Source organism: Ambystoma mexicanum, chromosome 12 (genome assembly GCF_040938575.1).
Source record: "Ambystoma mexicanum isolate Mex_15411 chromosome 12, UKY_AmexF1_1, whole genome shotgun sequence".
In the NCBI taxonomy this organism is placed as follows: domain Eukaryota; kingdom Metazoa; phylum Chordata; class Amphibia; order Caudata; family Ambystomatidae; genus Ambystoma; species Ambystoma mexicanum.
In genome coordinates this window covers 588,370,047-588,391,829 of record NC_090936.1, presented here as the reverse complement: position 1 = coordinate 588,391,829, position 21,783 = coordinate 588,370,047, and the positions used below count along the sequence as shown (strand labels likewise).

General features: G+C 45.8%; 1 protein-coding gene across 1 annotated transcript in view; it reads right to left on the bottom strand.

Annotated features, from left to right (window-relative positions):
- The window catches only part of LOC138513838 (MLX-interacting protein-like), a 652,779-nt gene that overhangs the window by 50,626 nt on the left and 580,370 nt on the right, over positions 1–21,783 (bottom strand). The window contains exons 13-16 of the mRNA XM_069628950.1: positions 15,441–15,557; positions 13,225–13,352; positions 12,929–13,052; positions 11,958–12,087 (exon numbers count right to left, since the gene is read on the bottom strand). Coding sequence (XP_069485051.1) covers positions 11,958–12,087; positions 12,929–13,052; positions 13,225–13,352; positions 15,441–15,557 — 499 coding nt within the window. The remainder of the gene's footprint in view (positions 1–11,957; positions 12,088–12,928; positions 13,053–13,224; positions 13,353–15,440; positions 15,558–21,783) is intronic.

Sequence of the window (21,783 nt, the reverse complement as noted above, 5' to 3'; positions counted from 1 at the left end):
TTTACTCCCCATCTAGGTGGTCTGCATATTTCATGCTTCTAACTTTTTAGACCCTTCGGTAATTGTATATATATTGTATTTGATTGTGATGTGTTGGTTTACTTGAGTTTTATTGTGATTTCTTGCTACGGTCAATGTTACAAAGGCCTTGTAATAAATGTGTATATTTTTAATATAACACCTGCTTGGAGCAATTTGTGAGTGTCCTTGCTTTATGTGCTCAGTGCGGGCTTTCAGTCACCCTCACCCCTCTTGAGACCTAGTCTTGACCGCCGTGATCGCTACCTTGATTGGTCTGGCTTGTCCAGAGGTTACCCTGTTCCAAGAAAATAGGCTGGCCTTCTGAACCTCTGCCCCTCCAGGACAGAGTTCAGAAATCCATCTTAACACAAGGTATATGTTATTTGGCCATCACTATAGCGCCAAGTCCCAAGGGTGCCTCTGAGGCCTCACAGTTTTGCCCGAAGGCGATTATATCACTATATATTGGTTTTAGGGAGTAGGTTGGTGACGGCAGTACTGTAGTGTTGGCTTTATCAGTGGTGCAAGCTATTTGACCCCATTGGCAGCCCAATGCCATTGAGCCACTAGTGCATTTTTTTCTTAATCCTGTTCTCTGACTTATTGTATTTTAGGGCTGTTAGGAAAGGTTTTCCTTTTGCTGCATTCCTCCCATAGACATCTATGGGACACCCTTTCTTTTGAACCCTGTCTTGACTTTTTGGAGGTACGTAAAGCCTTCTGCTTTCCTTCCCTTGCCCATTTGCTCATTCTTATGGGGAAACCGATCAGTCCCTAACACTACCAGTACAGAAAGACTAGGCCTCTCTTAGAGCATTTCTTGTATGGTTACAATTGTACACCTCATCTTACAGTGAAGTACAATTAGGATACTTTGTACCCTTATTTCTTTTTATATCATGGCTTTTTAGTTACTTTTACAATGTTCCTAAGACAAGCTTTGGCAGCGGTGATATTTTTAGTTTTTTGAACATTTTACTTGTGCACGTTTGCATTTACTGCAGCTTCTAAAAGGTGGCTAGCAACCTAAGCTGACTGTGCCACAATGCTTTTTGCTTGTTCTTAGGCCATATTGTTCTTTGGCCTTCTTAGGTCAGGAAATGCCTTTTATCGAATACACTTTCCTGTGGAAAGCTTTGACTTTGGGGGTCTAACTGGCAGTTTGTGTGTCTAGCCAGAGGAGGGGGCTGTCTAGTCCCAATCCAAATCCAAATCCCTGGTGCCCGAATTTCTGTTGCTATGCAGGTGCTGTTTTGATGGTGCAAATCCTTACCATTGGTGAGCTTGGGCATGCTCCCATCCCAAATCTTGGATAAAAGGAGAGCTACTACAGCAAATTGACAGATCATCGTTGGAGCCAAGACCTCTACAAAAAAGTGCAGCTCGAGGATGATCCCTGAAGCATTGACTCCACTGCTGTCCCGGTGAAGCCCTGCTTCTCTGCTTGATCTCAAGAAGACCCTCATCAGTGCGTGGAACCGTGGGAAAAAACAGTCTCCAGTCCCTACTGGAGGATCTGCACCTTCGGACGTTTCCCTGAACCAACAGGTGGACTTGACCAGCTCTCTCATGGGCAACGTCACTGCAACCATCAGCATTCCGAGTGCACACTTGGAACTTGGAGGATCTTCAGCTTGTGTAACAAGACACCTGCCCCTGCATTTTCATCCTGTGCTGGGCCTGAAACTTTGTTCATCCATTGAAGATCGCCTGTCACCGCTTGACCATGCTGACTCCGATTGCACCACTCCTTTCGATCCATGGAAGTGTACTGAGGTGGTCTGCCCCACTGAAGTCTTCACCTTTCCTCATTCGGGTGTTCTAGTGAAAGCTGTCTGGAACCGATTCTTAAGAATTGTGACCGACCGCCTCTAAATCCTGCACCAGGGAGTGCACTTGAGAGCCCTGGGCCTTCCTCGACGGGGCCACGCACAGATGATTGTGTCCCCAACAGATTCTGGATCACCAGCAGTTGTCTCCAGAGGACTCTAAGCCAGGGGTACGTTAACCTATCTATTTCTGTCCAGTTCTCAGTCTCCCCTCCCCCCAGTCCTCCATAGGATTGCATGGGACGTAAAGTCCTGTCCCCAAATCACTCTTTCCGGACTTTGGTTGGTGGAGCCTTGGTCAAGGATCAGTTCCGAGGAATATCCTGAGGAATGGGATTGAGTGAGTTTACTTACCTGAACTTTATATTTTTGGCTTTTATTAATCATAACCACTGGCCATGCCATACTCTTAATAAACCATCCTGTGAAGTATCAACTTTGGAAATGGTGGCTTTCGGGCACAAGGCCCCAAACTATCTTAGGGCTGGACTTCAAGAGCTAGAGAAGCTTTTCTAGGAGTATCCTGAAGTGTTCATTCTATTTCGAATGCATCCGAGTACTTACTTGTGTTTCACTGGTAATTGAATCAAAAGCTATTCTATTTTTGGATATACCTATTTTATCATGTTGGTGTGTCAATATTTGACTAGAAGTTTTACTTGTTTAGTGTGTATTTTAAAGGCCTCAAACTTTTGTATACATACCGGTCTAACTAGAATTATTGGTGTTGCTCTGACCACGCTCACACCCTTCCTGTGACTAAGCCTTGCCGCTCTGTTACCTTACTTACCTTGATTGGGTTTGGCTAAAATGTTAGTGACTCTCTATACACCATTATTGTGTGGTCTCCCAAAGTCCTCCACCAATGTTGATTTTGGAAATCCATTCATCTTAACAAGGACAACAATGAGGTGGCCTTAAAATGGTGATTCTGACCATGTGGGGTCTCTGTGAGCCCACATGTGTGAGGGATCATAAATGTGACGCAGACAGATTTTGCCTTTTTATCAAACAAAGGGTGAGATTAACTCCCATCTTTCCTTATCCTAACGAGAATATCCCTACCTGGGAAACTAAACTAAAGGAGGATGACCTAATGTCAAAAATTCTCTGACACTAATACAATACTTTTGTATCCCCATTTCTTTTTAACACATGGGATTTTTTGGTTACTTTTTGTATGTGCCTAAAGGCAGCTGGTGGCAGCAGGTACATGTTTACAGTTATTGCATAATTTGTGGTGTTTCCCATTCGTGTTTACTGTGTATGACTACTAAACGTGGTAGTGCCCTAAAATGGACGTGCCACAAGATTTTTGCTCGTTCTTCGGCCATACTGGTCATGCACTTGCCCCGGAAAACTGGTGTTTTGAGAGAGGGAGAGGGAGGGAGAGAGACAGGGAGAGAGACAGGGAGAGAGGGAGGGAGGGAGAGAAAAAGAGAGAGGGAGAGAGAGAGGGAGAGAGAGAAAGAGAGAGAGAGGGAGAGAGAGAGAGGGGGAGAGAGGGAGCAAGGGAGAGAGAGAGAGAGAGAGAGAGAGAGACTGTGCGTTTGTGTGCGTCTCTGTGCGCGCCTGCCTGCGTGTGTGCGCCTGCCTGCCTGCTTGCTACTGGGGCGGATGTGAAACCAGTAGTTAACCCTGACTGGACAACTGTCTGTTTCAATGGTGCAGATCCTTACCATTGGGGGGCTTGGACTTGCTTTCAGCTCGGTTCTTGGATAAAAGGAAGACCTCTGCAGCTATTCTTCAGATCTACAATGGAGCCAAGAATCCTTTGAAGATTCAAAGACGACTCCTGAAGTGGCCAAGCATCCCTTCCTGTGTCCTGCCCGGTGAAGCCCTGCTCCTCTGCCTGATCTCCGAGGACCCCGAGTGGTGCTTCAGCCCTTAGACTATTGGGACCAACTAGTCTTGACGCTTTCTCAAGGATCCATATCTTCAGAGTTTTTGGAAGTGGCCCTGGACTGACCAGCTCTCTCATGGGCTACCTCACCAGAACCATCGCCGTTCCGAATTGAAGTCCGGAACTTAGGTGATCGCCACTTTCAAAGGAACCTGTCCTGGAGCAGCTGCTGTGACTGCAACTGGAAGGACGTCTGTGGTCGCCTGCAAGCGGTGATCGTCACTGGAACTCACTTTCCTCCATCCAGTGAAGGGTCCGAAGGAGTGCATCCTCTATAGGCTAAAATCGGCAACAAGTCCCTTTGTCTCCGGTCTCGTCTCCACTGACCTTTGGTCATCGAACATGGGTCAGGCATCCTGCCCCTTGGTTAGCCCTGGGTCTGGAAGAGAGGACAGCACTCACCATTTCTGTGGTAAATTGTTGAATAACTTTAAAATAGTTTTTAACTAATAACCACCACAAGCCTATTGCATCCTTTCTAAAGAGAGGTCATACTGGTTAGAAACACTTGGTTTGTACTTCTCAAGTTAGGATATTGTTCTTGTCATTTCATTAGTCCCCACCATTTACTGCATCTTACTTACTTACCAGCTTTGCTTGACTAAGTTATCTGATTTTATTTAAGTGAACCTATAGTGATTGTGTATATTTGTATTGTAGAGTGTTGAGTGATAATTCTACCCGTTAGATTCATTTTCCAGTGTGTTCATAAGTCCTAAAATAAATAACTGCATTTTAATAACTGACTGTCTAATTTGAAAGATTGTGCGCCATATTGTGTGGACTCATTCAGGGCCCATGACCCCACCTCAGACTCTCCCGAGACTAAGCCTTGACTACTCATCCACCTACCTTGATCAGGTTTTGGCTAACCTCTCCGAACTCCCTGTTCATCATAACCAAGATGGCATCCAAAAATCTGTCCACCAGGTCAGATTCTAGTTTGGGTGTTTTGCACTGGAGGTCGACTCCAGGCTTCCAAGAAGGCTCCTGCCGCCTTCTGACATCTGTTGGGCGGAGCCTTGCATGTTGGAGCCATATTCTGGGATGTTAACCACTGCATCTTGCTAATTACCGCCAGGATACCCCCCTTGGCTGTGGGTACTTTAAGGGGGTCGAAGAAGGAAGCTGACACAAAGGTGCCATGGTGGACGTTATAAACGTTTGTTTGTGCAGAAAAAGGTCCTCGCTATCCCTACCTTCTAACAGGGAGTTCTCCCTCCCTCAAAACTAATAGTAAAGGATCTGTCAGAATGTCAGTCAAAATCAAACTTCACCATCTTATGTCACAACCTACTTCTATCACTTACACTATAACTAAAGAATAATCCAACAGAAAGTTCCTTCTCCAGGAGAGTGTCTCCATTTTCCTGATACTCGGGATAGTGTTTAAAAGAAAGCTCTATTGCAACAAGAATGCCAAGGGGAACGACTCCCTTCCCCTGGCTTGCGTATTCCACACAGTCTTTACACAACTCCACGTTTTAGGCCAGGAGAATGACTCCATCCTCCTGGTATTGGTCTATACATTTTACAATAAAGCCAGGGGGAATGATTCACTTCCCCTGACGTTTTTAGCACAACTCCCAGTTCTGCACCAGGAGAATGACTCCCTTCTCCTGGTATTGGTCTGTACTATTCACAATAAGACCAGGGAGAATTACTCCCTTCCCCTGGCGTCTTATATGCTCTTTCTCGCAGCCTTTAGCTTGAGGTTGTTCACTTTTCCACTCTGTCTTGGTGTTGGCAAAGTCCCAAATTCTTCTTTGGTGTTTAGTGGGCTTATCTTGGCCACTCCGGCGAGGAAAGTCTCCCAGGATGCCCAGCCTATTTATATTGGGTCACAGACCCTTCTCTGGTAGTCAGTGGGGTTATTGATACCACTACTACAACAAGCAAGTTCTCATTGATTGCTCAGTCCACACCTGTTAGGGTCTCCGAACCCATCTCTGGTAGTCAGTGGGCTTGATGTCACCAGTGCGATGAGGAAGCTCTCCTCGGATGCTAGGTACACAATCGTTAGGGTCCCCGACCCATCTCTCATCCACCCACATGTCCCCTCCGGTCTCTCATACCGCCCGTTACCTTCTGAGTGACTGGTACGGCATTGGGACTTCTTAGGACTGGGATGCATCACTCCGATTCTTCGGACTTCTCTCTCCAGCTTCAACAGCACTGCGGTGGCTCTGCACTCTGCTGTGCTGCTAGGCTCTTCTCTCCTGCTTCGCGTTTGGTTCCGCTCCATCTGGATTCACAAAGAACTCCCTCAGCGCTTTGCCGCGTCCTCCGTTCTACTGAGACTCTGGTCTGCCAACAGCGTTTTCAACTCCCGCTGGTTTCCACGCCTGTTGCCTCTCCCGACTGGGCTTGACAGGTTTGTTAGTCCATCCTATATTCTTATAGAATGTTGCCAGTCCCGTACTGGCGGATTGTCAAAGCCCTTTGTTTCGGTTGACAACTTGATCTTCATGCCTCCTCTGGGCCACCTCGTACCAATACTAGCACAGTCAGTGATCTTCATGTCTTCTGTGCTCTTCTTAGTCATAGTACTTTCTGCTTTGGCTATATTCCATGTGTTACAAACACACACATGGATTTACTATCAATGAAATGGTTCTGAATAGTCGGGGGGCAGGGCTAGGGAATGTTGGGGAGTGGCGTTGCTTAATGGAAAAGGACAGCACCTTGCAAATCATCACAGTAGCTGGCGTTATGGGACACCAACATCTCACCCAATCTGCTGCTTGAGATACCGGAGGGGCCTGCAGCCATTATCCCCATCATGGGATCATTTTCTGCTGAGCTGCCACCCTTCTTTGTTCACCAAGTGACCAGAATCCAGCTTTGCAAGTTCCCTCGTCTTCCTAGAGTTTTCCTCCCCAGATTCGTCACTCCAAGCTTAAACGTCGACATTGTGAGAAGGCCGTTTGTTCCTTTTCTGGGTCATGAACATAGATTCTGGCTCAGGATGCAAGCTCCTGGGCAATGGATCCTGTAATCTACCTAGGAAAGGAGCTTATACTTTCCCAGGTTGTTTTGCCGTGCTGGAGCTGTATTTGCAGAATCTACTGATGCGAGTACTGCTGGGTTCGGAGGTGGGCGATGATGAAAGATACCTCCCCGCCCCCCCCCCCCCAAGCTAGGGGGTCCCTTTGGTCCAGGGAGGAGAGTAATAACTGCATTTCCCATAGACTTACATTAAGGGTCTCCCTGCATCCTCCATTGGTGCTTCTGGTTCGTTCTCGGACCTCTGGTTCCTCGTCATTGGCGTCTCCTCTGGTGCTTCCTAGGGTTGTTTGCTAGGGAATCTTCACCTGAGGGGTACAGTAGACTTACCATCATTAAAGTGGATGGCCAATTGACCGTTAACCCATTTATTCCTATGGAACTTTCTACCTGTACTGGAATTCTACTAGAGTGCCGCTGGGGGTACATACCTGCTCTTGATGTTTTTCTTGTACCCATAAGTGGTTCAGTGAGCGCTGAACCAAGAACTAGAATTTTAGGTCTGAAATCAGATTTTTTATGTATTTTTAAAGTCATGCTCTGCACTCTTTTTGTGAATACATTATTACACTGTTGCTCGTTTGAAAATATTTCTCCCTAAAGTGTATTCAAGTTAACTGTTGATAAAATGTATATTTAGTTCTTGGTGCCTTTTGGCTTTGGTTTTTAAATGCTTTTTATCCTCTATCACTTTGGTGAATTAATATATGTGTATTACTTCTAGAACTATGCTCAAGATGGGCACAATTGATGATGTGTGTCAGTGTTTGCCTATGGAATCTTTAGGCTGTTTCCCTGCTGGTCAAATATTCTGGGTCCCTTTTCCTCCCATCGCCTAACAAGATTTTGTTTATGGTCTTTAAGTGTGTTCATGGTCTGGCTCCAGTTTATATGTCATCCAAGATTACTACTTATTGCTCTAATCATATGTTACGATCTTCGGGACAAGTCTGCTGGTGGATCCCTCTTCCAGAACCTCTACCTCGGGTGACAGACATTTTTCCTCTGCAGGTCCCCGAACCTGGAACTCACTTCCAAATAATTTACAACCGAGTCCCTGACCACATTCAGGAAACAATTGAAGACCTATTTGTATTTGTAGATTCCTCTTTTCAGTACTGTTCAATCTCTACACAAGTATTGATAATTGTCATCTGCGTCCAGATGCAGGTTTCTGCTGGGTCCCTGTGGGGTATGCGCTATACAAATCAACCTATATGTATTAGGTCCTGACCACTAATCTAGGGCCTACCATATATAACAAGGGTAGGGTGAGTCTTTATAACACTGCACTTAATTGTCTAGGCCCATAGGGGATTGTACCTGCTTTACTAGGCTGTGGGGTCCTCCTGTACCATTTGTTCATTTATGTTGGGTGCCTATCTGAGACAGTGCGGGATAGGAGAGTCCTTCTAGATATTTACTATTTTTATAGTATACAATATAATTCCTTGATAATGCATATTATTTGACCTGATAGGGTTTTATATGTGTAACATAATAAATGTATATATTTTACGTTATTTTGGTGTACTATTGATTTCTAGTGATAATTGTACTTTGTGTCGCCTCCTACACCTACCTGGGAGTACAGCCTAGTAGCTCTGCCCGTGTTACTTAATTGTAGGAAGGGCCTGGCTTTCCTTTCTTGCCAGACTTGTTGGCCCCCATTAAGGTCAGTGGTTGCAGATCGCTCAACAGAAGGGTGTACAAAAACAGCCTTAATGAGGTCTGAAGCGAAGGCATAGTTCAGACAGCTCAATGTCAAAGCTGGAACAAGGGGTGTGCTTGATGGCAGAATGAAGACTGTTGCGGAACAACGCAAGAGCTGTAAACATGCGCAGCAGTGGTTCCACAATAGTGCTGATTGCTCCGACATATTTAAAGAAGCAGAGCCAACTGTTCAGCTATATACATAGCACGTAAACCCTACCTAATACCAGAAGGGGAATACATGAGGCTACCTTTTAAATTATACATAAAGGGGTTAACCTGCAATCAAATCCCTGGTCCTTAGGTTGGGTACATGATACATAAACAGAGGGTGGACCAGTGGACCAGGATGACACAATTCATTCAAAAAATACACATTTTATTCAATAATTCATTAACAAATAACTATGTACTCATTAAAATTATTCTTCCATTTACAGACACAATCGCATTGCTTTCATATCTCAAGCAACAATTCTCGATCCCACATTCTTTCATTCATACCTTCATACATAAAACCATTATGGCCTATTGTGCATTGTGTGGTCATGTTATGATTCCACACCAGTGTTTACAAAAATTGTTCACAGTTACATATGACCCAGTCCTCAATCTCAGGTGTCGTGAATCATCCGGTTATAATTCCCAGACTGATCGTGTAGTGACGACTTTATGTATGAAGGTATGAATGAAAGAATGTGGGATTGAGAATTTTTGCTTGAGATATGAAAAAAATTTGATTAAGTCTGTAAATGGAAGAATAATTTTAATGAGTACATACAGTTATATGTTGATATAATGAATTATTGAATAAAATGTGTATTTTTTTAATTGTGTCATCCTGATCCACTGGTTCACCCTCTGTTTATGTACCTTTTAAACAAGGCAGCACGGGAAGCAAAGTCAGTCAAGGAATACAAATAAAGCCGCTCAGTGGAAAGACCAATTGCAGGCTTGCTTACAAAGACAGCCACTTGTCCAGAACTATACAAGAGGCTGGAAAAAGCCAAAGACGGAGTGGAGAACTGGAAGAAAACAGATGTGCTACTCAGCAATACCTGGACACATTGGGATACCTCTTGGTAATAAGGCAGATGTATGCCAAATATCACGCCAAAAAGACTTGTGGTACATTGAGAGGGGAACCAAGAGCTAGGTTATCACAAGAACGGAGATAAAATAAGGCCGGAGGACGAGAGGCATCTTTAAGAACCTTAAGAACCACCACCCCTGGCATGAGGGATGTAATAAAGTCTGCCTAAAGATGACCCGGAATGAGGGGGACAAATACTTTTTACCACTAAGAGAACTGTGAGATGAACAGAGGTTGTGGAGAGACCTAAGAGAATTGTGAGCAAAGCAGAGGTCACAGAGAATTCTGCGAGAAGCCAGAAGGTGGTAGAGGGGCCGAAGAGAATGTTACCAAGAACCAGAGGTCTGAGAGAAACCTGAAAGGAATCGCAGTCCATGAAGAGATCTAAAAGACTTGTAGTGACAACCCACAGGTTTTATAGGACTCTAAGAGAATTGTGCAGAACCAAGAGGTTGTGAGGAGACCTAGGCAAATTAATTACTTCCCAAACCAGGGACCCAAAAGAATTGGGCTAAAAACCAGAGGTCAGGGAAAGGCCTACAAGATTGGTGAGGAAAACCATAAGCCAAGAAGATGGCCTAAGAGATATGTGTTGTGAGGCTGGTCTAAAAGAATTATCAACCGGGAACAAGAGGGCAGTAGGTAGACCTGAAGGACTATAAAATAAGAAAGAAGAAAAGACTGCAAGAGATTTTGAGTCTTTTTCACTGAGAGAATTTGGGAACGTTCCCATCAAGGCAAGACAAGCCCTGAAGAGGTCAGAACTAGGAGTATACCCTGGGGGGGGAACTATACAAAGGAGCCTCCTGTGGTAACTGGTTTATAGCATATGGCTGGACATTGATGGCATACACAAATATGTTTATTAATGTTTTAGTTGGGCAAACCTGGAGAACATTTTGTCATAGGATGGGGTTAGCCAGGAGGCTAAATTACTAATTAATAATAGATCGGTTTGAGCTTTTAAATTGGCCATTATCTTCCAGTTTGGTTGCTAGAGGGACAGAGACTTCTAAGATTATAACTTGCAGGCTGAAAGATATCACTATGCGGAGATGCCAGGAGCACTTGGAGAACCCCAATTTCTGTAACCCCATCCTCTGCACTGTTGTACAGAATTATTTGTATCTCTGTTCCCTAGACCCTGTAGCTGTTTATCCAACCTTTACCCTAAATCACAGAGTTAATGAAGGCACATTAATGGAGTACCCATCTCTCAGTAGCCCTTATTCATATCACCAAACAGCCTATTGGGCCAAAGGCTTCACCTTAATACGCTCATGAAATTGAGAATTCATCAGGGCTCATGCGTGTGAAAGAGGGGAATTCAGGTGCCATTTACTAATAGCTTGCTTTGAAATTGCATACATCCCAAATCAGTTTGGAGCATTGCTAGCACTCTCCTTCCCCAATAATTATTGGATGTATTGTTCTCACAATGTCCACTCATCTGCAAAATGATAAGAACATAAAAACATATAGTGTCAGCTCAGAGGCATATGCAAATGATCAGACATGCCCAAATAAACCTGAAATCTGGTTAACAAAAATGACTAAGAATAGCAATGAGAAAAATTAAAATGCAGAAAATGGAGAGAAAATAAATTGGATGAGTTGCAGGAGACCGTGCGGCCTTCTGGTTTCATCTCTCTCGGCAGAGCTTGGAATTAAAGGGAGAGCGTTCAGGAGTCCTACTCAAAGGAGTATAGTTGTAGGTTGTGAATCTGACAATGAGCTCATACTGAAGACAACCTATTCTCAATCAACTACAAATCCTAATCCATGTCTGGAGGGTTAATCTTCATATCACTTAGCTGAAGGATAACATCCCTGACACACATTGCCACACCAATGGAGTACAATGATTGGAATGAGAGAATTCCACAAGCGGGAAAGCATGTACACTGAATTGTCATCACACTAAATATACATCTATAGATCACTTACAGAGAGAACTGTATTTCTTATGAGACATCAAGTGCATGAATTTAGGTGTTATAGCGCAATTGTCAGCATCTTTTGGTTTTATCTCTATGGGCATGGCTTCATTGGACGAGTGAACAACAACTTATGCCAGAATGTGATAGAATGCAATTGAGAATACAAGTTTGAGCAAAGCAGTAGTAGTGAACATGATTATGTGCAAGAGTGCACCATTAGGAGTATGTGAAAGTCAGGGAGCAGTAAGTATACAAGAGTAAGTATGCAGGAGTCTGAACAAGTGTATGCAAGTAAGTGCAATACAGGGAAGGAGCATGACAGTGATAGTATGATAGAATGTAAGTGTTGACATTTGTTTGCGTGTAGTTCCTCCAGGGCAGAGGCTGGGATCCATTGGTAGATCGCTAAGTGAAAGGAGAGGGCCAGAATCAATTCCTAGAGAGTGACATACCTGGTCGTAGTACTGGAAGAGCACAATGTTGCTTCAGCCATGTCAGGATTGAGCGGTTGAACTCCTCGTGGCTCTTGGTACTAACAGCCTCTTGGTACGTCTTAAAGAGAGGCTTGAATATAATACTGAACTAGAAAAGAAGTTGGGGTACAATTACTGTCGCACACCAGGAGGTGGCAATCCATCCATGAATCACTCAGATGCATCTCACACACACCCACACACAAGACACACAGCCGGGTGCTGTTTATTTATAATCCCTCTAATGTTACACAGATTAGGTGCAGTCTACCGACCCACTAATCACAAATGAATAGATTTAGCCCTTAATTTTTCTAATCCCAGAATAAGTGAGCTCTTTTCGAAACCTAAACTCAGAAAGCTCAGTCCTCACCTGGCTAACCTCCATCTTCATCCTCACGAAATAGGAGGGGAGATGCCTATCCCTCTAATTAGTCTAAACTGTGAATAACAGAGGCAGGAGGGCATATAGCGTGCAGTCAGCCTCGGCCCAATGCAAGATTACAGGTTTAGTGCATTAAATTACTCGACCCCAACCAAAATAAATTGGAAAAGAGCAGTCTCAACAGTTCTATAGCCACACTTGGCAGCTGACACTGTCTACACATGCCACCCACATAGCCTCCTCAGTCCTACACATAATGGTGTAGTTTCAATAATTTCCACCAGAATAAAACTTGCCACACATTAAGAAGGGGGCTGTCTATATTTCTCTCATCTACAATAATTTGCCCGCTCCCACACTGGGACTTGCCCTTGCTACTGGATGTCTGATGTCGAACACATGCAGGGGACAACCACTAAACTACAACCCCCCACACCCTCAACTCCTATCTCTTTTCCCCCTTTATTGCAACAACTTCTTTTTGTGTCTGCAAAAAGGATGGTCTATTTTCATCCTTCATTTTCAGAGTACCTTACAGGGAAGAAAAAAGAAAGTTTGATTTTACCAGCCAAAACTTCCAGTTCTCTAGAGTACGGCGTTGCACGTAGTTTTCGTAGAGCTGGTTCATTTGATCTGTATGATTCACGATAGCTGGGGCACCAGAGGCTGGCAGCTGCTGCTGGTATTCACTGGCAAGAAGGACAAGACGGAGGATTAACAAATCCATGGTTCTGTATTACTGATGCAAGCCGGCCGCCATTTGCACTTCATCCCAGTTACCTGGTACAATGTCTTTCTGACAGGGCATATTCTTTGCTCTAGACAACACCAAAAGAGTGAATTGTCCATGGAGGCGCTCACCTGATAGCAGCATTGAGCTCCTCGATCTCATCTCGCAGACGCTGAGCATCCTCCTGCATGCGCCGGCGCTCCTGTTGCAGCCGTGTGATGAATGTTACAGACTTCTGAAGCAGCACAGCTTTGCTCATCTGGACAAAGAGGGATTGAGATGAGGGATTATTAGCAGCAAACATGTTTAAGACCATGCGGTAGTGTGTCATGAGGAAGAACAGACCACACACACAGGCCAATTGGAATGTTATTGCTTTTATTCAGGGTTAAACAAAGGTTGGTAGGGAAAAGGGACGCAACAGAAACAGAGACTTACCTACTTAGCAGGGCGGAGGTTCTGAACCTAAAGAAAGGGGGTCACAACTAACTGAAAGATGGCTGATCTGTCAATGCTTGATATCTGCAGTTACAAGAATAAGACCTTGCATCTACCCCTATAGTGGTGGTTTTACCCGCTCTTCCCTAAATTACTGCGTTAGGATTGGTCTGGTCTCCCTGGTTTTCTTTACCAAACTAATTTCCAGCTCCTCTAAACCCGAGCCCTAGCATTAGGATAGGGTGAGAGAAACTGCTACTGGATCTAGGGGGACATCCAGCTCACATAAATGGGAGTTTGAGCTAACAGCGTTGAGACAGAGGATACATGAAATCCAGTAAAAGATCCTAAGCTAAGAAAATGTAAAGTTCTTATAGTCCAAAGTCCAATGCCTATTCTAATCCACACAGTTTGGGGGTGTCCACACCTATAGGTGCCTCCTTCAATGTACTCAAAAGTCTCAAGGCTGCTTTAAGTGCCCCAGCACACTTCTTTACTTGGTAGTTGCAGTGATCGAGATAAGGTATCCTATGCACCTCTATCGTTGTGTGGCACACTCCTACTAGGCAAGACCTTCCAGATCATCAGTCTTGTCCCCAAAGGTCTCCATGTGCTCTTACGTGGGCAAGACCATGATGTTGCTCCCTTGTGCCCTAGGCGTTTTCTTGGCCAGGATTGTCTCCCCTACCTGTGTCCTTTAGGCTGCAGTATTTATAATTCCTCAGGCAATCGTTACCTCCATTGGCTTCGCAAACTTCTCGTGTGCACTGGTGGCTTTTATCGGCCAACAGGATCTGGGCAACATCCTCCAAATTATTCTGCTTCCATTCCTCATCAGTATCGCCAGCAGGTTCTGAGTCAAGACCTCCAGCAGGTGCCTTACTCTATACTCTCCTGCAAATCTGAACTCTTGCGCAGTTTGGCCTATTTTGCTTAGCCATCTCCGGTTTCTCAACTCTTCTACAGCATGGGCTATTTGGCTTGGCCACCTGCTGCAACTTTCACAGCTACAATACTAACACCCTGGAACAGTGTACTAACTTGCAGTCTAGTGGTTTGTGCCTTTTTAATATTGAGGATTTTGCACCAATTGTTCCATTAGGAGTTCTGATTGGTAGGTCTATGTCCACATTAGCCTAGGCTAATCTGATTGGTGTATGCTAAATCTTGTCACCTCCACATTTGTGTAGTCAGGTGTTGTCACATCTAATCATTTGGTATGCCTCATGGATGAACTGCATCCCAATGGCTGCGACTGCGCTCAGACTGATGAACTCCCTAAAACCATGCTTGTGCTGTGCTTCTACACCTTGCCGTTTCCTTTTCCTAATGGATGTTCATTCTACTAAAGGCACCGCTCCATGATCCACTCTGGGAGCCTGCGTGTCAGAGGTACACCCAATCATATATAATGTGCAAGGACTTGCGGTCTGACCTGGGCGTGAGTGGCTGCCCACCCCTGTATACAGTCTTCTGTGCATCCCTTGCTTTCATCAGATTTTCTCTGGGTTTATTCCCACTGGCATTATTCTCCCTGAATGTTACTGGGCACTTCCATCAACATCTTTTGTAATACATTTCCTGGTTGGCCACATTAGGGAAATCTCCCTTGAGGCATCACTACACAGTGGGTGCATCGAAGGATGACTGGTGGAGCTCTGGGGAATCCTGCCATAGCACCTTCTGCTGGTGCATTGTATAACTGGGGTCTTGCTTTGACAACCAGAGTTCCCATGTTCCACTCCATGGTCTCAAGAGTGACTCCATCACAAATGTTAAAAGGAAAGAGGATATGTACACAGAAAATAAGGGAAAACCGCAACAGAGGAAAGAGTACATGAGAGAGAAAGACAGAATTAAGATTGGGACAGGAGGGGATGTGGAGGGACTAGGGGGACACCATTGGTACCTTCACGCCCGGGTGTGAATTTTCAGGGTGCACAAGGTTGGCTAGAGCTTCCAGGCCATAGGTGATATGCATTCTTCTGGCACGATCCAAAGATGGTGGGCCAGCTCGACGGCTACCCTGTGGGGTTGATCACATGAGCATCTGGTAAATTATAAAGCATGTGTTGCAAGAGCTTGATTACAAAAGCATGAATCTGCTGTAAAAACATCAAAAATCCCCAGTAAGCTCGGCAAGAAAATAATTTAAGATCTTGTGAACACTCATAACACTGATTTGAATATATTAACTGGTTCATGTGGTGCCTTCAAATATAACAAAGTTTCATAGAACACCCACATTGGGAGGAATTCCTCTAACAGAGACAGGATTAGAAAATTAACAAAAGAGGACCCCCAGATTTAACATTAATAATGGAGGGATGTGATGGAAACCTTGTCCCTAGGAAACATTGAGGGTATTGGGTTCGAGTTTGCAGTGCTGATCCTCCTTTGCTGAAGTAATAAGAATGAAACATGTCTTTCATGTTACCCATGCACCATGACCTGGAAAAACATAATAAGTAACACAGGCCAAACAATATTCAAATCCCAAACAGGATTCACCCTATAAATAGGGATACAAATGAAGTTGGGTTGAACCGGGTGGGTATGAGGGCATTTTGTTAGGGAGAAAGTCCCTTTTCCTATTTTGGTAGCCCACAAAACATTTTGCTAAGCTCTTGTTATGCTGTTGACCTTTTTGCCTGTGTGCCCCATCAAAGCTTCACTGGGAACATGACTAAGGTTTTGTGATCATTGAGACTGCTCATGACTATGTTGTGGCTGCACCATGCGTGACCAATTTATTGCACAAGGCCCCTTTCTTTCTCCATTAGGAGTCCTAAAATGGTGTCTCCTTGTTGTATTAATCCAGTGACCCGGTAACTGTATTTTGTTGACCTTTTCACATGCGCGTGTATGTGTATGAACATATGACCAGAGTGACCACATACAGTCACTGCTGACACTGTCAAGAACTCAAGACTAGGAGTTCACGGAGAGGAATCCGGCTGGGTGAGCCTTTGGGTATATGGGGTTAGGATATGTGTAAGTCCATTGCAATCCACATCCCTTGGTTTGTCAGTGAAAGAGCCCAGTAAAGTTTTAATGTTGAGACCAGCACTCATGCATGTGTATGTGAAGGGTTGTGGGGGGTCACTCTCAACCCACAGTTTAGGAATAAAAGCAGGCACACTACCTTCTTCCCTAGTCAATCATTGGGATTTGATCCCAAAGCACCTGGAAGGACAGCTGACCCAACAATTGCGAAAGAAGCTTTGCTGCATTTCTTGGATCATTGGAGCTCCGAAAGACCCTGCCAGTCCCTCCCAATGATCAGGACACTGGTTGCAACTTTGTCAGAGGAGCAGGAGGGCCCTTTTCCTCCAAAGGCCCGGCATGGCTGTAGATGGATACTTCCTTTGTTATCTGGATTCTTCAAGCAGGCCCTGGTTCCTCCCTCCAATGTGGCAGATCATCAGTGGCTTGCACTGTAGCCTTTGTCCTGTACTGTGACCTGTGATGACTGTTGAGATGGATTTCTAGAATCTGACATAATTGTAGGTGTGTGTATGTTTGATAGTAGTTGTGCGATAATACTACCAAATGTTTCATTTCCTCATGCCTAATAAACCATTATATGTTTTTGTACTACTCGAACTGGAATTATTGGGGTGCTATGTGTGTATCTCATTGTAGGCCTAGACCACTCTCACACCACAGACCCTCCCTCACTCACTCTGCACCAATAATGTATCAACAGGTCATATTTGGTCTCTCGGCACCAGGAAGGACTTGCCCAAGGAAGATGACAAAAGCTCTGCAATGGCATCTCTTGGACGATAAACTCAAGAGTGATGCATTGCCTCTCCTCCTTCCTGTTGACAAAACCAGCGTGCTCAGTTCTTCCAAAGGTGTTTTGGTGCTCCACTGCAATTCAGGACTCACCTGTGCTACTTGACTCTTAACTTGAGGCACTACATTCTTCAGACATCTGTTGGGAAGGAGGGATGTTCGTCCCAGGCCCCTAGTGCTTTTGAATGAGGCAGAGGCCTGGGTGTGTGCAGTAGGAGCTTTGGGAGGGAACAGGGGGGAGTTGCTAGAGGCCATTACATGGGGAGTGGGGTGTACGTTTTGACTTTGCTATACATGGGGAACCAAACACCATCTTGGATAGTTGAGCCATGTTGGAATCGAGGCCCAGTTCTGTGTTAAAGCCAGGGTTGCAGGCCGGAGTCTCACACACACAGAAATATAACGCATGCATGCAGGAATAGGTTAATGATCGGGCACTGGAGAGAAAGGCCAGAGCTGCAGAAATTCATAGACCCTCCATTGTCTCATGTTGCTAACATTTCGTATCCCAAAAAGCATGTGCCGTGCAAGGCTGTGAGGGGGTTAAGAGCTCTCAGTAAAAAGCGATCCTACGAGAAGGAGGGCACAAGCCTCAGACCTTCCCCGTTTCAACTTTTAAGTAATAGCATTTAAATGCCCCCATCTCAAGAACCCTGGCATTCCAAAGTGCCAGCCAGTCCCAGACCACCAACCTTAAAACTGATGGACCCTCAATCGACCAAGACAGAGCAGAAGGCAGGGATTAGTTGCCTTCACCATAAGTCACGTGATTTGTGCTGCGAGGTGCCGGGAGGATTGAAACAACATAGCCGAAACGAGGGTGGAAAGTTTTGGGAGGGCACCAATATGTCTGGGATCGAGCTTTAATTAGTTTGACCTATGGCCTTAAGGTCTCTTCTTAGCTCATGTCTGCAGTACCAGGTGCACATGAGGTTAGAGATGGGGAATGCATTGTTTTTCTTTGCTTAGCGAGCAATTAATTGGAACTTCGTGCCCGCTGAGGTGCGAGGAGGAGCCCACATGGAGGAAGATGGACAGACGGTGCTGGGACCAATGGTCTGGCATCCCATATGGAGCAGGTAGCCTATGTATAGGTGTGAGGGACCGGAATGGGGTGTCTGTACTTCTGCTCTCTATATTGTAGAGGAGAGGCACAGAGGACCCCAGCCAAGATTCTCTATTCAGTAGCTAAGGTCGAGCAATCAAGGCCTAGCTTCTCAGGAGGTGATCCAGGCTGGTTCTTAAGTACAGTGTAGTCCCCAAGCACCCACAAAGGAACTGTAATCAGTTAAAACACAGTCTTTATATAATTAATATTCAGGGCTATATACAATATCACAATAACGCACTTTGTACTCGGTTATCTATAATGGCAAATATATACAGTTCTACATGGTACAACAATTACTATTAGATCTCTTTAAAGTGCATCAACAGTACGGTTAAATGGCACACAAATCAAGTCGTAAAGGAAACCAACAGTAGAGAAAAGAGGAAAGTAGTTAATAAGAACAATTGGCAGAAATACTGGTCACTACAGTTAAACACAGCTCTGTGTGGAGATCCCCCTCACCTGGGCAATCTGTAGAATAAAGATACAAGCCCAGTCCATATATTGTTCACAATAGATTTCCCAATAGTTCTGCAACCCCAAAGTACCTGGCATTATAGCGTTCCTCCTTGGGGAATCGACCGCCCTTCTTGAGTGCCCTCCCTTTAAGACAGGAGTCACGGGTCGAACGTCCGACGGAGAACAGGGTGAGCTACGATGGTGAAGTGGCAGCTTCGTTCCTGCGGTGCTCGTTGACGGGGAAGCGTAAACATCCTGCAAGGAAGAGGCGTGCGGGGCACCTCGGTGTCGATAGATCTGGACCGCAAAGAGCTTGAAGAACTGTGGCCCAGCAAGGGCGTCGAGTTGTCAGCGTCTCTGTGGTCTATGGGTGGCGGAAAACCCACCGGTGGATGCTCCTCGGGGCGTCGGCGGTCAGGCCTTCTCCAGCAGGATACGGCAGCGACGATGCGGACGAGGGCGTTCTTGGATTCAAAAGTTCTTAGGCAAACAGGAGCACGCGGCTCCGGTCGGCGACGGCAGTCGTCGACAGTGGCGGACAACAGTCCGGGCGCTTCGCCTTGGAATTCCGCAGCAGTCCCCGTCTTGGGTCGGCAGCCTGTCAAAGGTCTGTCTACCAGGGAGCTTTGGCAAAGATCAGCTGGTGCACGATGGTCTCTCGTAGCTCGGGAAGAGGGCGCCTTACCAGGTCCACTCTGGGTCAGTCCTTGGAGACACAGCAGCTTTCAGATTGTGAAGGAGAGAAACAGCAATTCTTCTCGTCCAGCAGGGCTTCAAGGTCAAGCTCCAGTTACTCGTCGTAGTGGACTTCAGCTTCTGAACACAATTCCTAGCAGTGAGGTCCCCAGATATACTGTTGATCTCCCATTCATTCCGCTGGGTCATACACAAGCATCCAATCACGGTGAAGGGCATTCATGCAGGCAGTCAGCCAATCAGGCACACGGTGCATTCAGGCCTTTCACTTCTCTCCAGACACTCTCAAGTAGTTATGGGCTGTCTCAGTCATTGTTTCAAACACCAGATGGTAGACACCGACAACACAGAATGCGTATTCGTCACACACTCCATTCACCCAGGTCCCACCCACAGGTGTACTCACAACATACGGTCGTTGGGAATGCTCCAGCCAGTCTGGTCAGCACTTCCCCACAAGGAACTTCCACCCAACAGCCAGTCAGGGGGAAGGGACAGAGTCAGGGCTTCCCGGGACTTCAGGAAGATCAAGGTAACAGGTTATGGCAGGCAAGAGGCCACGGGGGCCATCTTGCTTCCATCAGGAATCTACCGATTTCAATGACAGGGCCTGGGCATCCCAAAATGGAGGACGCTCAGGGCACTAGTCAATTCAGCACGGAGCTGCCACCAGCCTGTACCCTGCTCTGTGGGCCACCCACAGGTGCCCAAAAACATACACTAGGGGCACAGTGTTGCACCCCTACCCATGGACGCCATAAGGGTATCCCATGGGTCTGTTCACCAAAACCAAAAGAGAGCTGCACCATCAGGAGTCCCACATGAACTCCTGCGCGGACAACATGACAGAACACACTATAAAAAGCAGTAAAGGACAAGGATACGGAGGCCCTGTCCCTCCGATGCATTTCCAGCATCACAATAGGGTCACGCCAAACAGCCATTTGAATTTGTACTGTATTTAATTTTGTCACCGATGACGCTGTGTGCCTTTAAAAAGAGTTGCTTGTACTAATTTTCCCAGAATGTTCTGTGGTAGCAGAGCTCTTTGCTGGCGCATTTCTATTTGTTTGATATAAAACTTTGTTCGCCTTGCAAGAGGCGTGCTGGGTCTTCTTTCACTAGTGGTTTCCATTTTTTCCAGTGGGAGCGTTGAGGGGCTTCTCTACATTTTTGGTAACCTTGATGTGATCCCAGCGACCCCTGTGAAGACGGAGGCTTCCAGGCTGCACCTCTGGAAATGCCACGTCCACCTTCAGTGATGTCATGATTCCTGCCCCTCATGTCCCCAGCCCTCCAAGATGTCAGGCTGGAGCCAGGCCACGATCACCTACATGGCCCTCAAGGGCCTCTCCATCCCTCCAAAGACCCACTTGGAGTCAGACTTGCTGCTTGTGGCACCAGACTCACTCAATCCCAAAGGATAACATTGGGGATTGGACTTGTAGTGCATTGATGGGGACAAGATGGATGCCCCCACATATTTTGGTTCCCAGAACTGCATGTGCAGTCTAGTCTTTTGGGTGTGGTTCAGCCCAGAGACTATTTAAGCCACGCCCAGGCTGAGAAACATGCTTTGCGTTTTCTGCACCTGCAGCGTGATACTCGTCGTGTTTGGATCTGTCTCCAGTAGGCCTGCATCTTTCTTCTTCTTCTGCGCTCAGCTCCTGCAAGAAACAAGAGCCTTACCTTGCAGCGCTTCTGCCCATCATTCATCGCTCCTTCGGTTCTGCAGGCATCTTCGGCGGTGTCATTCCCATCCCGGCACGCCGCTTCCTAAGGAAAAGGGAAAAGAACAGAAAAAGGCATTAGTAAGCATTCAGCAAATCTTCGATTATTTTTAAAGACTGTACGAGCTTCAAACGCTTACCTGAATCCCAGCCGCTCTGGGGGAACTCGGTCTCCAGAACTTCTCATCCATCTGCAAGAGGGAAAAGACACTCCAGGTTAGCGTGGAAACATCTAGAGGCACCGCATACCGCGCTTACTCACCGCATTTCTTCTTCATAACCGGCATCCATGCTGAAAACTTTGCAGCACCTAAAAGACACAGAAAAAGAACTCAGTTCAAAACAAATACGAAAGGGTCGCATCGCGCTCTCACTCACCTTCAGCGCTACTCATCTCAGCAGCACGTCACCATCCCCAGATGTTGCCCATCATCTAAGGAAGGAAAGGAACGAAG